The sequence below is a fragment of the Miscanthus floridulus genome, chromosome 16, assembly GCF_019320115.1.
Source record: "Miscanthus floridulus cultivar M001 chromosome 16, ASM1932011v1, whole genome shotgun sequence".
In the NCBI taxonomy this organism is placed as follows: Eukaryota; Viridiplantae; Streptophyta; class Magnoliopsida; order Poales; family Poaceae; genus Miscanthus; species Miscanthus floridulus.
Genome location: NC_089595.1, coordinates 98,712,760 through 98,728,826, shown reverse-complemented (window position 1 = coordinate 98,728,826; position 16,067 = coordinate 98,712,760). Strand labels below are relative to the sequence as shown.

Sequence of the window (16,067 nt, the reverse complement as noted above, 5' to 3'; positions counted from 1 at the left end):
CGTGTGTTCCAATTCATATGCTCCAACTGCGGTTTTTTTTTTGAGCAATACAGCTGCTAGTTGATCAGGCTCCTACGAATCTTGACCTTGAAGAAACAACTATGAGGTCAATACACATAACACAGGTTCGCCACAGCAGCACAGCTTGTTTTCTCCTGGTCCCTTGTATCTAGTATACACTAGGTTTCACCAATATGGCTGAGAAACATCAATCCAAAGTTAGAACGGTAACACAATATACAGCGAACACTGATGCTCACATCAAATGCCATACACTATTTGGCCGGAGAGATTTTTTTTAAGCATTTGACTAAAGAACACATTGGTTAGGATTTACAAAACTTTGACAGGGAGCAGATCAAAAGGCAGCAGAAGAGATTTTTTTTTCTTGTTTTACTTTTCTATGCTTTACTTTTGGAACCTCCATATCCTATTTACGTCGAGGTTGGTATTTTTCTGGTGGAATGCTGGAGTGGGACGAAGGTTGCCCCTCCTTCGGGGGCAACATACCTAAAAAACTTCCTTGAACAGGCTCCTCTTCGTCCATGCTCTCTGTTCAGAGATGAATGCAAGGTAAGTTGGTCGTTCCCGCCTTCACAGAGATAAAGATAGTGGAGAGGCGAAATGAACATAGGCTACTGGCTGGCTCATTACCAAACAATGTCTTGATGGTTGGCCGCTTTGGTTTGGAACTCTTTTTCTTCAACTCCGCTGTTGCACAAAGCACCAAACCATTTTTGTCAAACTAAATGTATAACTAAATAAGTGAAATAGTACAGAGGATGAACATAGTAATGGGGGAGCTAACCAATTCCTGCCACTTCATCATCATTTACAATTTCAAAGTTCTTGTACGTATACCCAACAAAGTTTGCATCTTTGGATGGAAGCATCTGTAAAAGAAGTGTCTTTCAATTCATTGACAAAGGGCAGTAATAAAATAAAGCTCAAATGTCCAATATGAGTAAAATTCCCACTCAATTTCTAAATATATGTGCCCTTGTTCAAGAGAAAATATATATGCCCTCCAGATCAATAGCAATGTTTGAAACACATTTTTAGATATATATTTTATGGTTAACCAATGCATGCTAGAGGGATAAGAATGTTTTTTAGTGCCCAATGGGGAGAAAACCAATGCAAAATATTTCACTTGAACAGCAGATATGGAACTGTCTGTAACTGGTACATTACTGTGTCCCATACTTCAACTACCCAGAAACCTTTAGTGGAGAACTTATGCATACCTTTCTCCATGGGCCTGACTTGGATGAACTTTGAATTTGAGTTCCAGTCTGCAAAGTAGTGGTAAAATAATTAAATGCGTGAGCAATAGCTATTAGCTAATGCATTCACAGTTCAAGTTTCACCAGGTCAACAACAAACACTATCATATAAACAACAAAAGAATAGAGCGTTACAATTGAATAATCCTGAAATTAAGAATATCACAAGCCTAACTGATATGAAAGAGGAAACAACACCAGATTTATCTGAACCCCAGTTTTTGTTAGGTAGCAGATAGAATTTGTGATTAGATCGCAGATTTCATTTAATTGTACTACCAGGTAGCACTAACCCAGAGAAATTTAGCCTACAGTGCACAGGGAACCAACACAGACCACCTATTTAGGAGTACAATTGCATACTTCCAAGCAGAAGGAATGTCAGGTGGTGATTGTTCACCTCTAGAATAAACACTCAAGGGAACCCTTGTGTTTGATTTTACCATATGCTAAGCCTGCCCACAGGTATTGTTTGACAACCAGAATGAACACTAATTAGTATGCTAACAAGCAGGAAAACAGGATCACAGGCACTACCAGAAGTTCATTCAATATTAACCAGCAACTGCCATGTGGCATAACCACCACCCAATCTTATACTGTAGGCAAATATTATTGATGCAGACAATTTGCAGAAGTAAACCAACAGGGGAAAGTAGATTTTTACCTCCTCAAATTTCTCAAAATTCTGAGTATCCAACTCGTCATTAACTTCTGGTATGAAAGCAGCTTTCATCTGATACAACTTCTCCCACTGAACACCTCTAAACCATGGATGCGCCTAAAGTTGTAAGTACAATTAAATTAGTTGGGTACTTGGGTATGAGAGTAATGGAAGTGTATGCATCAAACATGTGGATAAGAACAAACTTTTATTTCATGGGCTCCTTTTGTGCCAAGTCTCTGCTCAACATTACACAAAAGCTTGCTGATGAGATCCTTAGCTTCAGGAGAAAGCTTTGCCTCTTCAGGGAATTTCAAGTGACTTCTCCAGTTCACAATCTGCATGAACAAAGAAAAACATAAGTTGAGATGTATGCTCATAAAGCTATAGAAGTATTTTGCTTACTAAAAGTAAGCAAGGCAGCTAGAATATAAAGCCCACGTTTATTAAATAGGCGTACAGTGCAGTAGAGCTCATTCGACCAGCTGCAACCACCAACTCCCAGCTAATAGTTAGCTGTTAAAAATTAGTTGGGGTTGATCCAAAGGAACCCAGCTAATTGTTTATCTGGTCACACAGCTAACGACTATCTCAGTAGCTATCCCAACGCAGCTAATAGATGCAAAAAGGCACTTTTGCCCTCCCACCTACCTCTATCCATGTGCCTCCCAATAGAAAACAAAGGATAGACAAAAAAACCACCAATGCATCCACCTTTTAGCTGGTGGATCCAAACAGCACCCCGCTAATATTAGCTGCAAACAATTAGCCAGGGAACTATTAGCTACTAGTGGATCCAAACAGGGCCTAAATAGTTGTGGTTACAGGCAAGTCATGGTCATCCTAATGTAGTGCACAGTGTAATCTGCTCTCTTCAGTGTTATGGATTTGACACAATGATGTTCATGAAGTTTGCATAGGATGACACTGAATATAGAATACTATGGCACACATATATATCCTGTGGATATCACATATTCACATGTACCTTTCTGCAAGTAGACATTGGATCCTCTGAATAAAATGGAGGGTAACCAACAAGCATTTCATACATGATAGCACCAAGGGACCACCTAAAGAAGAAAAAGAAGTGATATCAAGCATCAATCAAGATACAGAAAGCACAGAGGGTGATAGAATCACCAAGTCTAATAGTTAAAGATACAAATTTACAAGATAAGAAACCTAACCAGTCACACTCCATTCCATATCCTTTCTTCAGTAGAACTTCTGGAGCAATATAATCAGGTGTACCGACTGTTGAGTATGCCTGTGCCCCAGGATTGCAATTAAACATGTCAACTGCGCTCGAGTGCACACTCAGCATGGCAAGCAGGAACCTTATGGAAAAGGGGGGAGATCTTGCTAGACATAGGAAGGAACCTTATGATTCACATAATCCACTAGAAAATTAAACCCTAGAAAATATTACTATTTGGATTCCTTTGTAATGGGGATAGTGACGTTGTAACTGTTTTTGTTAGTTTGATCCAGCTCCATTCATCAAATTATAGTGCCCCACTCATTAGCCATTGACTCCAGAGTATTCCATACGACTTGGTTCAACATGGTAAGTTGATGTCAACAAAACAATACTACATCCTTAGAACTGGGAACCATTTTCTGTCCTTTAGAAGTTCAATATGATTGGTTCAGAGAGACATGAGACCAACTACGAACATCATCTATGGAAACATGGTTCAAAACTTACAAAATTTGAAGGAGCAATATAACTTTTGTATGGTTGTATTATGCCAAATAGGTTATAGGAGGCAAAAAATGGATATAATCCAGACGGAGAAAAGTGAGTTAAGACATTCAAACAAAAGCCACCATAACATAGGTGATGCTGTTCCCAAGCCATCGATAAGTTAATCCATCTTTGAATACACTACTTACCAACATCCGGCGGTTCTTTTGCCAGTGTGACAATTGCTCCTGCTGTGTACGCCTCGGTGCAGAAGGGTCGCTTAACCGAGTGGTATCAGGCAAAGGTTTGGTAACTTTTCCAGACGTATAATCTGGTTCATTCAAATTTGGAAAATTACTGCTGTCCAAAGGTTTACACAAACCGAAGTCAGAAAGCTTCAGGTGACCAATGCGATCTAACAAAAGATTATCTGGTTTGATATCCCTGACAAAAGGAACATAGAGATACATCATTTAAATTATAGGATCATCTGGCTTTTTAAAAAAAGAAAACACAGAGACACTAGTATGGTACCGATGAATATAGTTGTGCTTGTGAATAGACTCAATGGCAAGCACAGTTTCTGCAATATAAAATCTAGCTTCATCTTCTGTTAGTGTGTCCTTGCGCATAAGTAAAGTCATCATATCCCCACCAGGAAGGTATTCCATGATGAGATATAAGAACTCTTCGTCTTGGAAAGAATAATAGAGCTTAACTATGTAAGCACTATCAACTTCAGCAAGAAGGTTCCTTTCGGCTTTGACATGTTCTACCTGGAATAGAATATATGTACACATGTCAGAGGATAACATGCAAAACAGAAATAGAGAATGCAAAACAACTCAGAAAGACCGTACATGGTACCTGGCCCCTACGAAGCATTTCAGATTTCTTGAGCTTTTTCATTGCGTACACATTCTTAGAGGTCTTCTCTCTACAAAGACGCACCTGCACAGTTAGAGTGGCATAAGTGACATAGCGAAAAGAATGGCACAACACATAAAGAAAGCAAAAGATTCAGACTCAACTGAAACAGAAGATAACAGAAGAATCAGTTAAACCAGTTGTTAATAAGAGCTATTTAAAACTACATGAGTCAACTGCGCCAAGAAGGATGATTTTTTCTCTAATTCTCCTCTTGAAAAGAAAGAAAGGTAAAAAACCTCGTAGCAAAACAGTGTTCATCCCAATATTAACTAAATATAAATACAAAAAATAGCAATAAGCAGATAACAAAGATACTACAAATTAACTCAAAGCCCAGATTGGATATTTAGGACAAACAACTTCTTTTTCATAGGTATATTACGAAAATCAAGGGCCAGGCCTTTTTTCATAAACTCCCACCATTCCAAATTATAAGTCATTCTAACTTTCTTGGAGAATCAAAGCAATCTTAAATATGACCAAAATTATAAAGAATTACAAAGACTTTATGACATCAAATAGGTATACTACAAAAATATAATTAATGAAAAAACTAATTATACTTATTTGATATCATAAATTTTATTATTTTATTATATAAGTTTGGTCAACCTTGAGATGCTTTGACTCTCCAAGAAAGTTGGAATGACTTATAATTTGGGATGGAGGGAGTAGTTAACTGCCTGCAAGCCATGGTAAAATGGTCCAATCCATCAAAGTTACCTTAATAATGGAGAAGGCATGTGAAAACGGTGGTGGAAAAAACACCAGGGTGTGTTATAATATTTGCATATGTGAACGTAACGAATGGAAACTCATCACAAGCATTCATCAAGGGACCACATGATAATTGAATGCCATCAATTTGGGAGAGTAAATATATGGCCTATAAAGGTCCAAAGCAAATACCAAAGAACTCTAAAGTGCCAGATAAATGTCGGCAGAACAATGACCAAAAGGTTAACTTTATCCCAGTTTTCTTACAAGCAGAAGAGTTGCATATTTAGAGTTGTACTAAAATACAAGATGGAGCAGCAAGGCACACCAAGTTCCAACTTCCAACTATATGAGATATCCACATTTATTTCATGAAAAGGATTGTACGAATAATATTGTCAAGTTAACATGTGGTGCATGTGTAGAACTTTTATATTCTTTCTATATAAGCAGAGGCTTCTCTTTAAAAAGAAAACGTATGCGCAGAACAATCACTGATGGGATAGAATTCAAAAGAAACAGAAATAATGCCATGTATATCATTGAACTGGTTTGCACAAACTGTTAAAGAATGGAAACTGAAATGAACTGTACCTCTCCAAATGCACCTCTCCCAATAATAGTCAAAAGTTCAAAATCTTCAACTCCCATCTTGTGTCTCTGCAAGCGCATATATTCAGTCTCTTTTTTCTCCAAATGCTTAAGAATATTATTTTGCTCTTCTACAGGAACTTCGGCATCTTTTAATTTTCTCTCCAACATCCAGCGCCTAAAAGTAAGCCAAGATATTATAAAAGTAAGATCACAATTTCCTGCAAGTCAATTGTCATCAAATAGATGGAATCCAGCAAGTAGATTGGTTGACAAGAAAAATAAATCTTGTCATTTGATAATGATTGCAAGTATAAGTTTGAATTGTTTAAGTTTTGAAACGGCAAACATCATTTAGAATGAGTATGTAAGTTTAATTGAGTAATTGTTTGAGTTCAATGAGTCGATACTAAAAAAAAGTTCATAAATCATATTCGGCGTTGAGTTCATAGCTTTGCTAGATCATTGTGTATCAATCACTATTCACTACAGAGCTACAACTTAATACAATTCGCAAAAAAAAAAAAGAGCTACTCCCTCCGTTCTAAATTATAAGACATTTTGGCTTTTCTAGATACATCTCTTTTACTATGTACCTAAACCTAGCGAATATCTAAGCATTATAAGACGATTTGCCCTTTCTAGATACATTTATTTTACTATATGTCTAAACATAGAGTATATCTAAGTGCATATCAAAAGCAATGTATCTAGAAAAGCCAAAAAGTCTTATAATTTGGAACAGAGGGGCTACAGCTTAATATGGTACTGAAGCTACCTAACTTGAGTTAACGCTGTAACTGGGCTTTCTATTCTGGGCACAACCACGGTCCCAACACACTTGTAAGGACTTGATCTTAATCATCTGCGTGGCTGCACCTGTGTTTGCCATTCCAGTCCAAACATGGCATGTCATGTGTGTGGTTGGGCATCCTGCTCGATAACAGCAAGATGGGGACCTTCATTTCTTTCCATTCTACACTTGAGTCGTAATTTAGAATTTTGCTAGTTGCATGTAAAACACGATGGGTGCTAATAAATCTATAACCAAAGCAGGCAAAGGTAAAAAAAAAAAGGTTTATATTCACTGGACTGCCTACCTCTCTTTCCTATCTTGCAGGGACTTCATCTGGGTCTTGTAGTGGCTCTCAATGTACTGCTTTGCAGCGGCGACCCTCTGTTTCGTCGCACTAGAAGGGGCATCATCGATCGGGGGCTTTCCTGGATCCTTTCCATGGCTGGCAGCCACCGCTGGATTCTTGGATTTGTCCCTCGGCTGGAACTTCTGGAACCAACTTCTTGCAGAATCCATCTCCACTCACAATGGCATCATCTCTGGAACCAGGCAAGCCTCTTATCGTGACCAAAGCAGCTGGAACGGGACAGCTGTTGAAAAGGTCCAAGTGACTCAATCCGACCCCAATTGGATCAGGTATCCAAATCAACAACTCTCCGTGGAACCCGATGCTGGGGACGACAACCTCTATCTGAAACAAATAAAATAATCCGCGATCAGAGTCGTTAGACCAAGTTGTGACATCCACGGCACGACTAGATGGAACTGAAAATGTCAGCGGAACAGTTCTGGCTTTATTAATTCAAGCCCCGTTTGCCCACGGCACATGTAAAAACCTACTCCAGGTTTCAGAATTCGACGACTCCAAACTCGAATTATCCGTCAAAAGGAGTAGCGAAAGCACCGGTTCCAAACCAGGAAGAAAGAGATTAAGATCTCAGCTCCAAACATGAAACCCCCACAAAAAAAAAAGTCCAACAACTCCAATTCCACACCCGGAGCCACGGAGTTCGGTCCGGGAATCGCATTGCCGCGGCCCGTGGCGCGACACCCTAAAAAAATCACTGCCTAAAAGCAGCCGCAAAACCCATCGGCTGACCAAAACCAACCCGCCCAGGCGACTCCCTGAGAAGTGAGACCAGAACCAGAGCCACGCAGTGTGGAGCTGCAATTCACCGCCACCGGAGACCCACCGCGGCAACACGCCCCCGCAGCTCCGAGCGCGGCCCCGACCCAAACCGCAGACGCGGACAGCAGGCGGGGGAATCCCGGGCCGGAAACCGAGTGCCAAATCGGGCGGCGCGGATCAGCGGGGGAGAGAGGGCGGGCGGAGCTCACCTCGGCAGCGGCGCGGCGGCGGGGCACGCGGAGCGGATCTCGCGCGAGGCGGCGCCGATTGGAGCAAAAGCTGGGGGGCACTCGCGACCCGCTTTTCCCTTTTCCTCTCCCCTCCTTCCCTGCTCTCTGTCTCGTCCCCCCGCTTGCTCCCCGGACCCGGGCTGGTTGTCTTTTCGTGGGCGAGGCAAACCGTGTGAATGTGAAGAGGGAGAGGCAGGAGAGTCGGCTGGCTCCGCTTCTCTACAGTGCAGGACTACTCTACTGGGCGCCGGGCCGTTGGCGTTGCGCTATCTTCTCTTCTTGGCCGCTGCTCGGTGCTTCGGAAGCTGGGGAGAGAAAATAAACAAACGGACGAGGTCCATTTGTTGTTTGCTTGGACGCGCTGCCGTCTACGCGCGGGTGTGTGTCTGGACGGACCGTGCCACTAGGAAAACTACCTTTCAATGGAATTGTTGGTCTGAGCGCGAGTACTGCACTAGCACACAACCACAGGTTCAAGCCAGGAGATACTCCCTCCCTTCAAGGAACCCCTCAGGTTTCGAGGAATCAAATACTTTAAACTTTATAAACTTTATTTGAAATTATATAAAAAAGGGACAAAATAAGTACATTAAATTTAGTTATAGAATATATTTTCATAATAAATTTATTTACATATATAAATATTAATACTATTTACTATAAATTTGATTAAAATTGAGCTAATTTCATCTATAATTACATTTTTTTGGACGGAAGGAGTATAACTCTTTAAAAAATAGAAGGCTATCATCAGCACTTAGACTAATTGTCCCATCGGATTCTTCTTTTTGTACCAAGACAAAACTGCACAGCAAAAAAAAAAAAAAAAATTGCTACGCTCGAGTCTTCCCATGACTTTCCAGCCCGGTTCTCCTGTCTAGTTTCATCCTAAGACTCATTTAGCTTCTGGAGTCGAGCTTTCTCCTGTCTAGATTCTGGGTCAATGGGCCAATTTGGATTCTATAAGCTATTTTTTTCTCTTTCAGGATAGCGGTTTTGTGGGAGATGAAAAGGGTGGGAGATGGTTTGACATCCAAATAGATATAGAAGTACTATTTTCAAAATTCATATATCTTATGTTCCATAATACTTTATACAGAATTAATAATTCAACCGATACAGAAAAAATAAAAAATGGTTATGAAGTTTAAGAAAACTAGGAAAATGAGTACATATAATTTGTCGAGATGCAAAGAGCTAATATAAAAGCACACGTGACTTCTGTTCTTCAGTACCAAAATAGTTGTCACTAATACCCTGAAAAAAAGACAAGGTAAAAGATTAAAAAAAATGCATGAAGTTATAAACTTCATACTAGGTTCAAAACTTCAAAGTAACAATTATAAACTTTGCACTGCTAGATTCAAAACTTTACACTCAGGAATTATAAAACTTCAAACTTTGTCATTACAAACTTTATACTTCTAGGTACAAAACTTTATGCTATGACATTTTAATCTTTGTGCTGCCAGGTTTAAAACTCTACACTCAGAATTCATAAACTTTCAACTATGACACTACAAACTTTGTACTGCTATAGGTTCAAAACTTTGAACTATCACAATAAAAACTTTATAATGCTAGGTTGAGAACTTTAAACTAAGAATTTATAAACTTTTGATCTACAACAATATAAACTTTGTACTGCTAGATTTAATGTTTTGATCTATCACAATATAAACTTTGTACTGCTAGCTTCAAAACTTTACACCCAGAATTTATAATCTTTAAAAACTATGACACTACAAGCTTTGTACTGCTAGCTTCAAAACTTTGCACTCCGAATTTATAAACTTTGAACTATTGAAATACAAAATTTGTAATGCTCGTTTGAAAACTTTGAACTATCACATTATAAACTTTGTACTGCCAGGTTTAAAACTTTACACTCAGAATTTGTAAAATTTGAACTATGACGCTACAAACTTTGTACTGCCAAGTAGAAAACTTTGCACTCCGAATTTATAAACTTTGAACTATCGAAATACAAAATCTGTAATGCTAGTTTGAAAACTTTGAACTATCATATTATAAACTTTGTACTGCCAGGTTTAAAACTTTACACTCGGAATTTATAAAATTTGAACTATGACACTACAAACTTTGTACTGCCAGGTAGAAAACTTTGCACTCAGAATTTATAAACTTTGAACTATGACACTACAAACTTTGTACTGCTAGGTAGAAAACTTTACACTCAGAATTTATAAACTTTGAACTATCACATTACAAACTTTGTAAAAACTTTGAACTATCACATTATAAACTTTGTACTGCTAGGTTAAAAACTTTACACTCAGAATTAATACACTTTGAGCTATGACATTACTGCCAGGTTCAAAACTTCGAACTATCACATTATAAACTTTGTACTGCTAGGTTAGAAACTTTACACTCAGAATTTATAAAAACTGAACTATTACATGACAAACTTTGTACTACTAGGTTCAAAAACTTTGAACTATCACAATATAAATTTTGTACTGCTAGGTTCAAAACTTTAAACTATCACACTATAAACTTTGTACTGCTAGGTTCAAAACTTTGCGCTTAAAATTTATAAACTTTGAACTACGACATTATAAACTTTATATTGCTAGTTTCAAAATTTTGAACTATCATATTATAAGCTTTGTACTGCTATAGGTTCAAAACATGCTATGTGGGTTAACAATGATTTCTGACAAAAAATTAATAATACATGCCGCCATATTTTAATATATATAGAGAATATCACAAAAGGTATGATGTCATGTTTTATATTGACAGACAACAACGTATTTGATCCGTGCCGTCAGGCAAATGAGATGCTCTATTGTATGCTATATTTGCTATAGGGGTTAACATTAATTTTTTTGCTGGAGGATATAATTTCTGATCCAAAATTGATAAGACACACTATCATATTTTAGTCTATATGGAATATCATTAAAATTAGGAGCTAGTTCCATTGTTTTGCGATATTATTTAGATCTTCAAGATCTCAAAACAAACAAACAAGAAAATGTTCTTTGGTTGGCACATGGTGCTGAAACTGAAGCTAAAGTAAGAGTACAAATTATTCCGGGAATAATTCCTCTTATGCATCGGAGACTAAAATTATAGACTATTTTGGTCATAATTTGACTTATCCATCACAAACTCAGTGGTGACCAACTAGATCAGCTCCTATTCTCTCTGCAATCCTACTATCTTATAGACAAAGATCATATTAACCCACTACAAAAGGCAAGTAAGCAAGCAAAAACACACCATGGTACTGAAGAACCGAAAACAACGTCGAGTGCAAGGCAAGCAAGCAATCCTATCTTAGCTTTTGCAAGAAAATCATCCAAGGGGAATTAAATCGAAATATCCTAATCCTTAGGGATGCAAGCAAGCCTGCGTGCAGGTAGCCTATGGGCCGCAACTCCAGTTGCTAACAAAAATCGCTAACCCTTCAGAGCCCGCAAGAGTCTGCTTTTGACGCTACAAAAACCTCCCGGGCTTTGCAACAGTAGAGGAAGCAGGTTGCAGACACCCTTCCAGACCCCGAATAGTAAAAGCAACTAAATTGTCGTTCAGCAGATTGAGTACAGATTGCAAGAACAAAAAACGGAGTGGCCGTGCAGATTTGGTGACTACAATGCTCATATAAAATCAGATACTCCACGTCTCCACTAATGTAGCACGACAACTAAATTGTCGTTCAGCAGATTGAGTACAGATTGCAAGAACAAAAAACGGAGTGGCCGTGCAGATTTGGTGACTACAATGCTCATATAAAATCAGACACTCCACGTCTCCACTAATGTAGCACGACTGCTATTTAATGGATGATTGGAGAGCGACTGAATTTGAAAAGAAACGTGTTCTGAGCATCCGATTTCGGTGTCCGTTAGGTGTGGCTGACGGGTGTCGATTTCATGTGAATGGAAGAAATATCATGCCAAACGAAACATACATACACTTGTAACTAGACGTGGGAGCTGCAGGCTATGAAGGCATTACAGGTTTAGTCCATTACGCCTCGGTAGAATTTGGAGGCCATCCCATTTAAACCTACTTTTAAACATGGGTGTTTGCATGGATAGGCAAAATAATATTTTTGCAGTCAGGCCTAGCAGGTAGCAACAGGAAGGCCAATGTCTGTTTGCATCCCAACTAATCATTATCTCAATAGAACAATAAAAGTAGTTTTCAGAACATTTTAAGTGAAAGCAAATTGCGCACCTAAAATGTCAGTAACTCAAAAATTATTTTTCCTAAAAGTGAGATAATGTTTGGTGCTTATATTAAAACAACAATACACAAGGTAAAAGTAAAAGAAAATCAAAGGATTCAAAAACAATCTGCATTATTCAGACATGCATTCAATAATTCTAATCTGGAAACCATACAAAATACATGTGCAAAATGATGCCCAGGGGACCTTATCGAATTGTCCAGCAGTTGAAGCGCCAATTGTTTTGTTCTGTATTGCCTCCCACAATTCCTCCCCTGATTTTAGTTTTATGCTCCCTTCATCTCACAAAAATTTCACAAAACAAACCCAGCTCTGTTATATGCAAATCTGTTGCAATTCTATCTTAGCTTTTGCAAGTAAACAATCCAAGAGGCATTAAATTCGAGTTATCCTAATCCTTATCATAGTTCCCTCACACAAAAAACATGTCCTGTTATATAAAAAATCTGTTGCATCTCATACAGATTGTAAACGAGCACAGTTTAGAATTACAACATCTAGCATCACTAGTATAATTCATCAGTATTGAATTGAATCCAATTCATAAGGCCTCGAAACAACAACAAAATAAAGCAAAACAATCAACCTTATGCTAGTACTAGTACCTGCACTTGGCGATGAGCCAACTCAATCTGTGTGACGACGAAGAGGAATAGGAGGTGGGATCTCTGGGTGTGATGTAGTCTGGGGTGCTGCAAAACAGAGAGAAGAGGAATAGGGTCATTCTGCAAAAGAAATCTTGGTTGGGGATGCAGCAATCCTTCTCCTCGACTCCTCCATGGGCTCATCCATGTCCATCTGTGAGGCCTACGGCGGCAGGGCCGGGTCCCCGCGGGAGCTCGCCTCCTCCCCAAGGAACGCCTCGAAGGGCGTGGTCCCGAGTACTGTGGCGCCGGAGCAACGGTCAGAGAGGAAGCAGACGAGGGAGCACGTGCTTTACCTGAACCCCGTGAGCTCGAGGCCTCCTGCCTGAGCAGCGGCGGCGGGATTTGGCGCCGGTTGCCAAAACCCCAAACCCTAACCAATCCGGCGTCGACGCAGAGCTACGGGTGACGGGGTGGACGAGCTGCGTCAAGTGTCGGCGGAGCGCACCGGCTTGTGACCTGGGGAGGAGCGGCGAAGGCGGATGGCGTAGCGCGGGGCCGGGATCCGGTGGCGGAGGTGCCTCGAGCGGCGGCGTGTCTCCTCGACACGGTTTTTTTTAATGGACGACGCGGTGATTTTGCAAGGGGATGAGACGGAGGGGCTGAAACAGAGTGAGACGGTAGGACAAGGTAGCATCCTTAAGGTGTGTTTGGTTGAGCTGTGACTGTGAAAAAAAGCTGTTGTGGGTTGTAAGCTGTAGGAAAGTTGCTGTGGGCTGTGAGCTGTAGAAAAGCTAAAAGCTGTTTGGTTAAACAAGTATAAAATATACCTTTTATCTTTATCTCTCTTGAAACAACTATGAAAGAGCTTTTTATTCCATCAATTTCGAAAAGCAGAAAGCCAAAAACCAAAAGCAGGGTCAAACCAGCTTTTAAAAATGAACTACGGAAAAGCAGCTGCTTCTGAAAAAGCACCCTCCAAAAGTAGCCCCTTTGGTTGGGCTTTTGGCTTTTGGGGTCAAAAGCCAAAGCCAAAAGCCCAACCAAACACACCCTTAAGCTATCTCCTACAACACCTATAACCATCATTTTGGGTAGCGCTACATGCAAAAATTTTAATACATATTTAATATTTTCTCCAACAACATGATTCAAAAGAGAATTTTTTCTACGAATAGTTTTTTAGGAGAGAAAATGCCCATATTTAAGTTGTGCCTCTCAGGCAACCTAAAATAGGTCTCTCGTATAAGTACTCTGTTGAAGACTGATTTTGGGTCTCTTGCTATCTATTTTGGGTTTGGGTGCTCATATGGATTCCTTGTTTGAGACAATCTTAAAAGGAGAAGTATGCGTCGCTAGCGCGCAATGCGCACGCGCGCTGAATAATGTTTTGGGAGGGCTACTAGCACGAGAGGTACAGTGTCATTTTTCCTGTTATTTGTGGAGGCGGAGTATGACAGGACACATGTAAACATGTTTTTTTTGCTAGTGTATCTGCTATCCGGTGTCGCATTCGTTGTCACAGATATGAGGTCATAGATATTTTCTCAAAGCAAGATGGGCGTGCCTATATGGCTTTGAAAGATGGATACTTTTAGCATAAGTGTATAATGTCGGGGATCAATATTAGGGTATCTGAGGATGAGCTAATGATCATCAATATTGATTTATCCGAGCAGTAAAGAGCGCGAATACAGCTTCAACCGACCCCTAGGCGCGTAAGCTCCGCCTCGCCCGACCTCTGGGGGTGGATTCCGCCTCGCCCGACCCAAAGCCGTGGCTCCGCCTCGTCCGATGAAATCTCTAGTTTGGTTTTCGTGAATTGATAAAACCCTAAGTGCTAACTTAGTTTATCAAAGTGATTATGAGATAGGTGGCACATTTCAAGTGGTGAAACAAATGAAGATCATAACATGATGATGGCGATGCCATGATGACGATCACATGTTTGGACTTGGAAAAGGATAAAGAAAAACAAAAGGCTCAAAGCAAAGTTATAAGTGGTAGAAACCATTTTATTTCAGTGATCAAGACACTTAGTGAGTGTGATCACATTTAGGTTCAATAGTCATACTATTAAAAGGGGTGAAACTCGTATCAAAATGCGGTTATCAAAGTGTCACTAGATGCTCTAACTCATTACATATGTATTTAAGATCTAATGAAGTGCTAACACCCTTGAAAATGTTTATGAAAATATGCTAACACATGTGCACAAAGTGATACACTTGGTGGTTGGCATATTTGAGCAAGGGTGAAGAAGATAGAGTTAAAAAAGAGTTAATCACGCTGGTCACTGAGTGACCGGACGCGTCCGGTATTAACAACTGGACTCTAGCTTAGTGAAGTGACCAGACGCTGGAGAGTTACTGTTTTAGCGTCCGGTCAAAGTTGAACAGCGAGTGTCGGTGTTCAGCATAACAGTTGATCGGCCACTGGGAGTGTCCAATCCGGAGTGACCGGACGTGTCCGGTCGGCCTAGAGCGGCTCTGAGAGCTCTCTAGACTCGACCGGACGCTGAGTACCCTATGTCCGATCTAGAGTGACCAGACACGTTCGGTCGGCCCTGGGTGCTCTCTGGACTCGACTGGACGCTGCGGCTCAGCGTTCGGTCATTTCTAAACAGCGCGTCTGGTCGCAGATTGAATATGGCAGCAACGATTACTTCATTTTGAAATTGGACACGTGGCGGTCAGGTAGCGACCAGACGCGTCCGGTCGCCACACCGGACGCGTCCGGTATTCACGAGCTATGTGTCCGGTCGCCACGACCTGCGCGTCCGGTCGAGGTGCAGTCAGCCCAATAATTGAGCCAACGGCTCTATTGTTTAGGGGTGTCTATAACTACCATTTGGCCAGCTCAAGCTCACTCTCTTGACCATTTGCATTAACATAGCAACCTTGTGAGCTTAGCCAAAGCCCTTTCACTCATCTTCATCATTGATCCATCATCTTTGTGAGATTGGGAGAGAATTCAAGTACATTGTTTGAGTGTTTGCATCTAGAGGCACTTGGTATTCGTGTTTTGCTGCGGGATTCGTTTGTTTCTCTTGGTGGTTGCCGCCACCTAGACGGCTTGGAGCAGCGAGGATCGTCGAGCGGAGGTTGGTGATTGCCTTCGGCTATGATCGTGGTGATTGTGAGGGGTTTTGTGCCTTCCCCGGTGGAGCGTCGAAAGATAACTCTAGTGGATTGCTCATGCCATTGAGTTACCTCACTTGTGGGT

At 40.4% G+C, this 16,067-nt stretch overlaps 1 protein-coding gene across 8 annotated transcripts; it reads right to left on the bottom strand.

Annotated features, from left to right (window-relative positions):
* Positions 1 to 238: 238 nt before the first annotated feature.
* Positions 239 to 13,485, bottom strand: LOC136512651 (uncharacterized). 8 transcript variants are annotated; one of them, XM_066506611.1, is made up of 17 exons: positions 13,199 to 13,485; positions 12,864 to 12,950; positions 12,445 to 12,533; positions 9,206 to 9,290; positions 6,979 to 7,365; positions 5,882 to 6,056; positions 4,508 to 4,591; positions 4,175 to 4,416; positions 3,850 to 4,084; positions 3,141 to 3,220; positions 2,939 to 3,023; positions 2,157 to 2,288; positions 1,954 to 2,067; positions 1,248 to 1,295; positions 809 to 893; positions 655 to 711; positions 239 to 552 (listed from the first exon to the last, which is right to left on the bottom strand). In XM_066506611.1, the coding sequence occupies exons 5-17, from the start codon at positions 7,188 to 7,190 to the stop codon at positions 431 to 433; spliced, it is 1,671 nt and encodes a 556-aa protein (XP_066362708.1). In that variant the 5' UTR covers positions 7,191 to 7,365; positions 9,206 to 9,290; positions 12,445 to 12,533; positions 12,864 to 12,950; positions 13,199 to 13,485; the 3' UTR covers positions 239 to 430. The 8 variants fall into 8 exon arrangements, with proteins under 8 accessions (XP_066362708.1, XP_066362711.1, XP_066362707.1 ...); XM_066506614.1 differs by having other exon boundaries at positions 12,864 to 13,485; XM_066506610.1 differs by lacking the exon at positions 12,445 to 12,533.
* Between the last annotated feature and the right edge of the window lie 2,582 nt (positions 13,486 to 16,067).

Coding starts and splice junctions, on each gene's coding strand:
- LOC136512651 (XM_066506614.1), bottom strand. CDS start 7,190: ATGGATTCTGCAAGAAGTTGGTTCCAGAAGTTCCAGCCGAGGGACAAA. Junction 6,057..6,978: donor CTGCAAGATAGGAAAGAGAG/GTAGGCAGTCCA, acceptor GCTTACTTTTAG/GCGCTGGATGTTGGAGAGAA. Junction 4,592..5,881: donor GGAGAGGTGCATTTGGAGAG/GTACAGTTCATT, acceptor CTAACTGTGCAG/GTGCGTCTTTGTAGAGAGAA.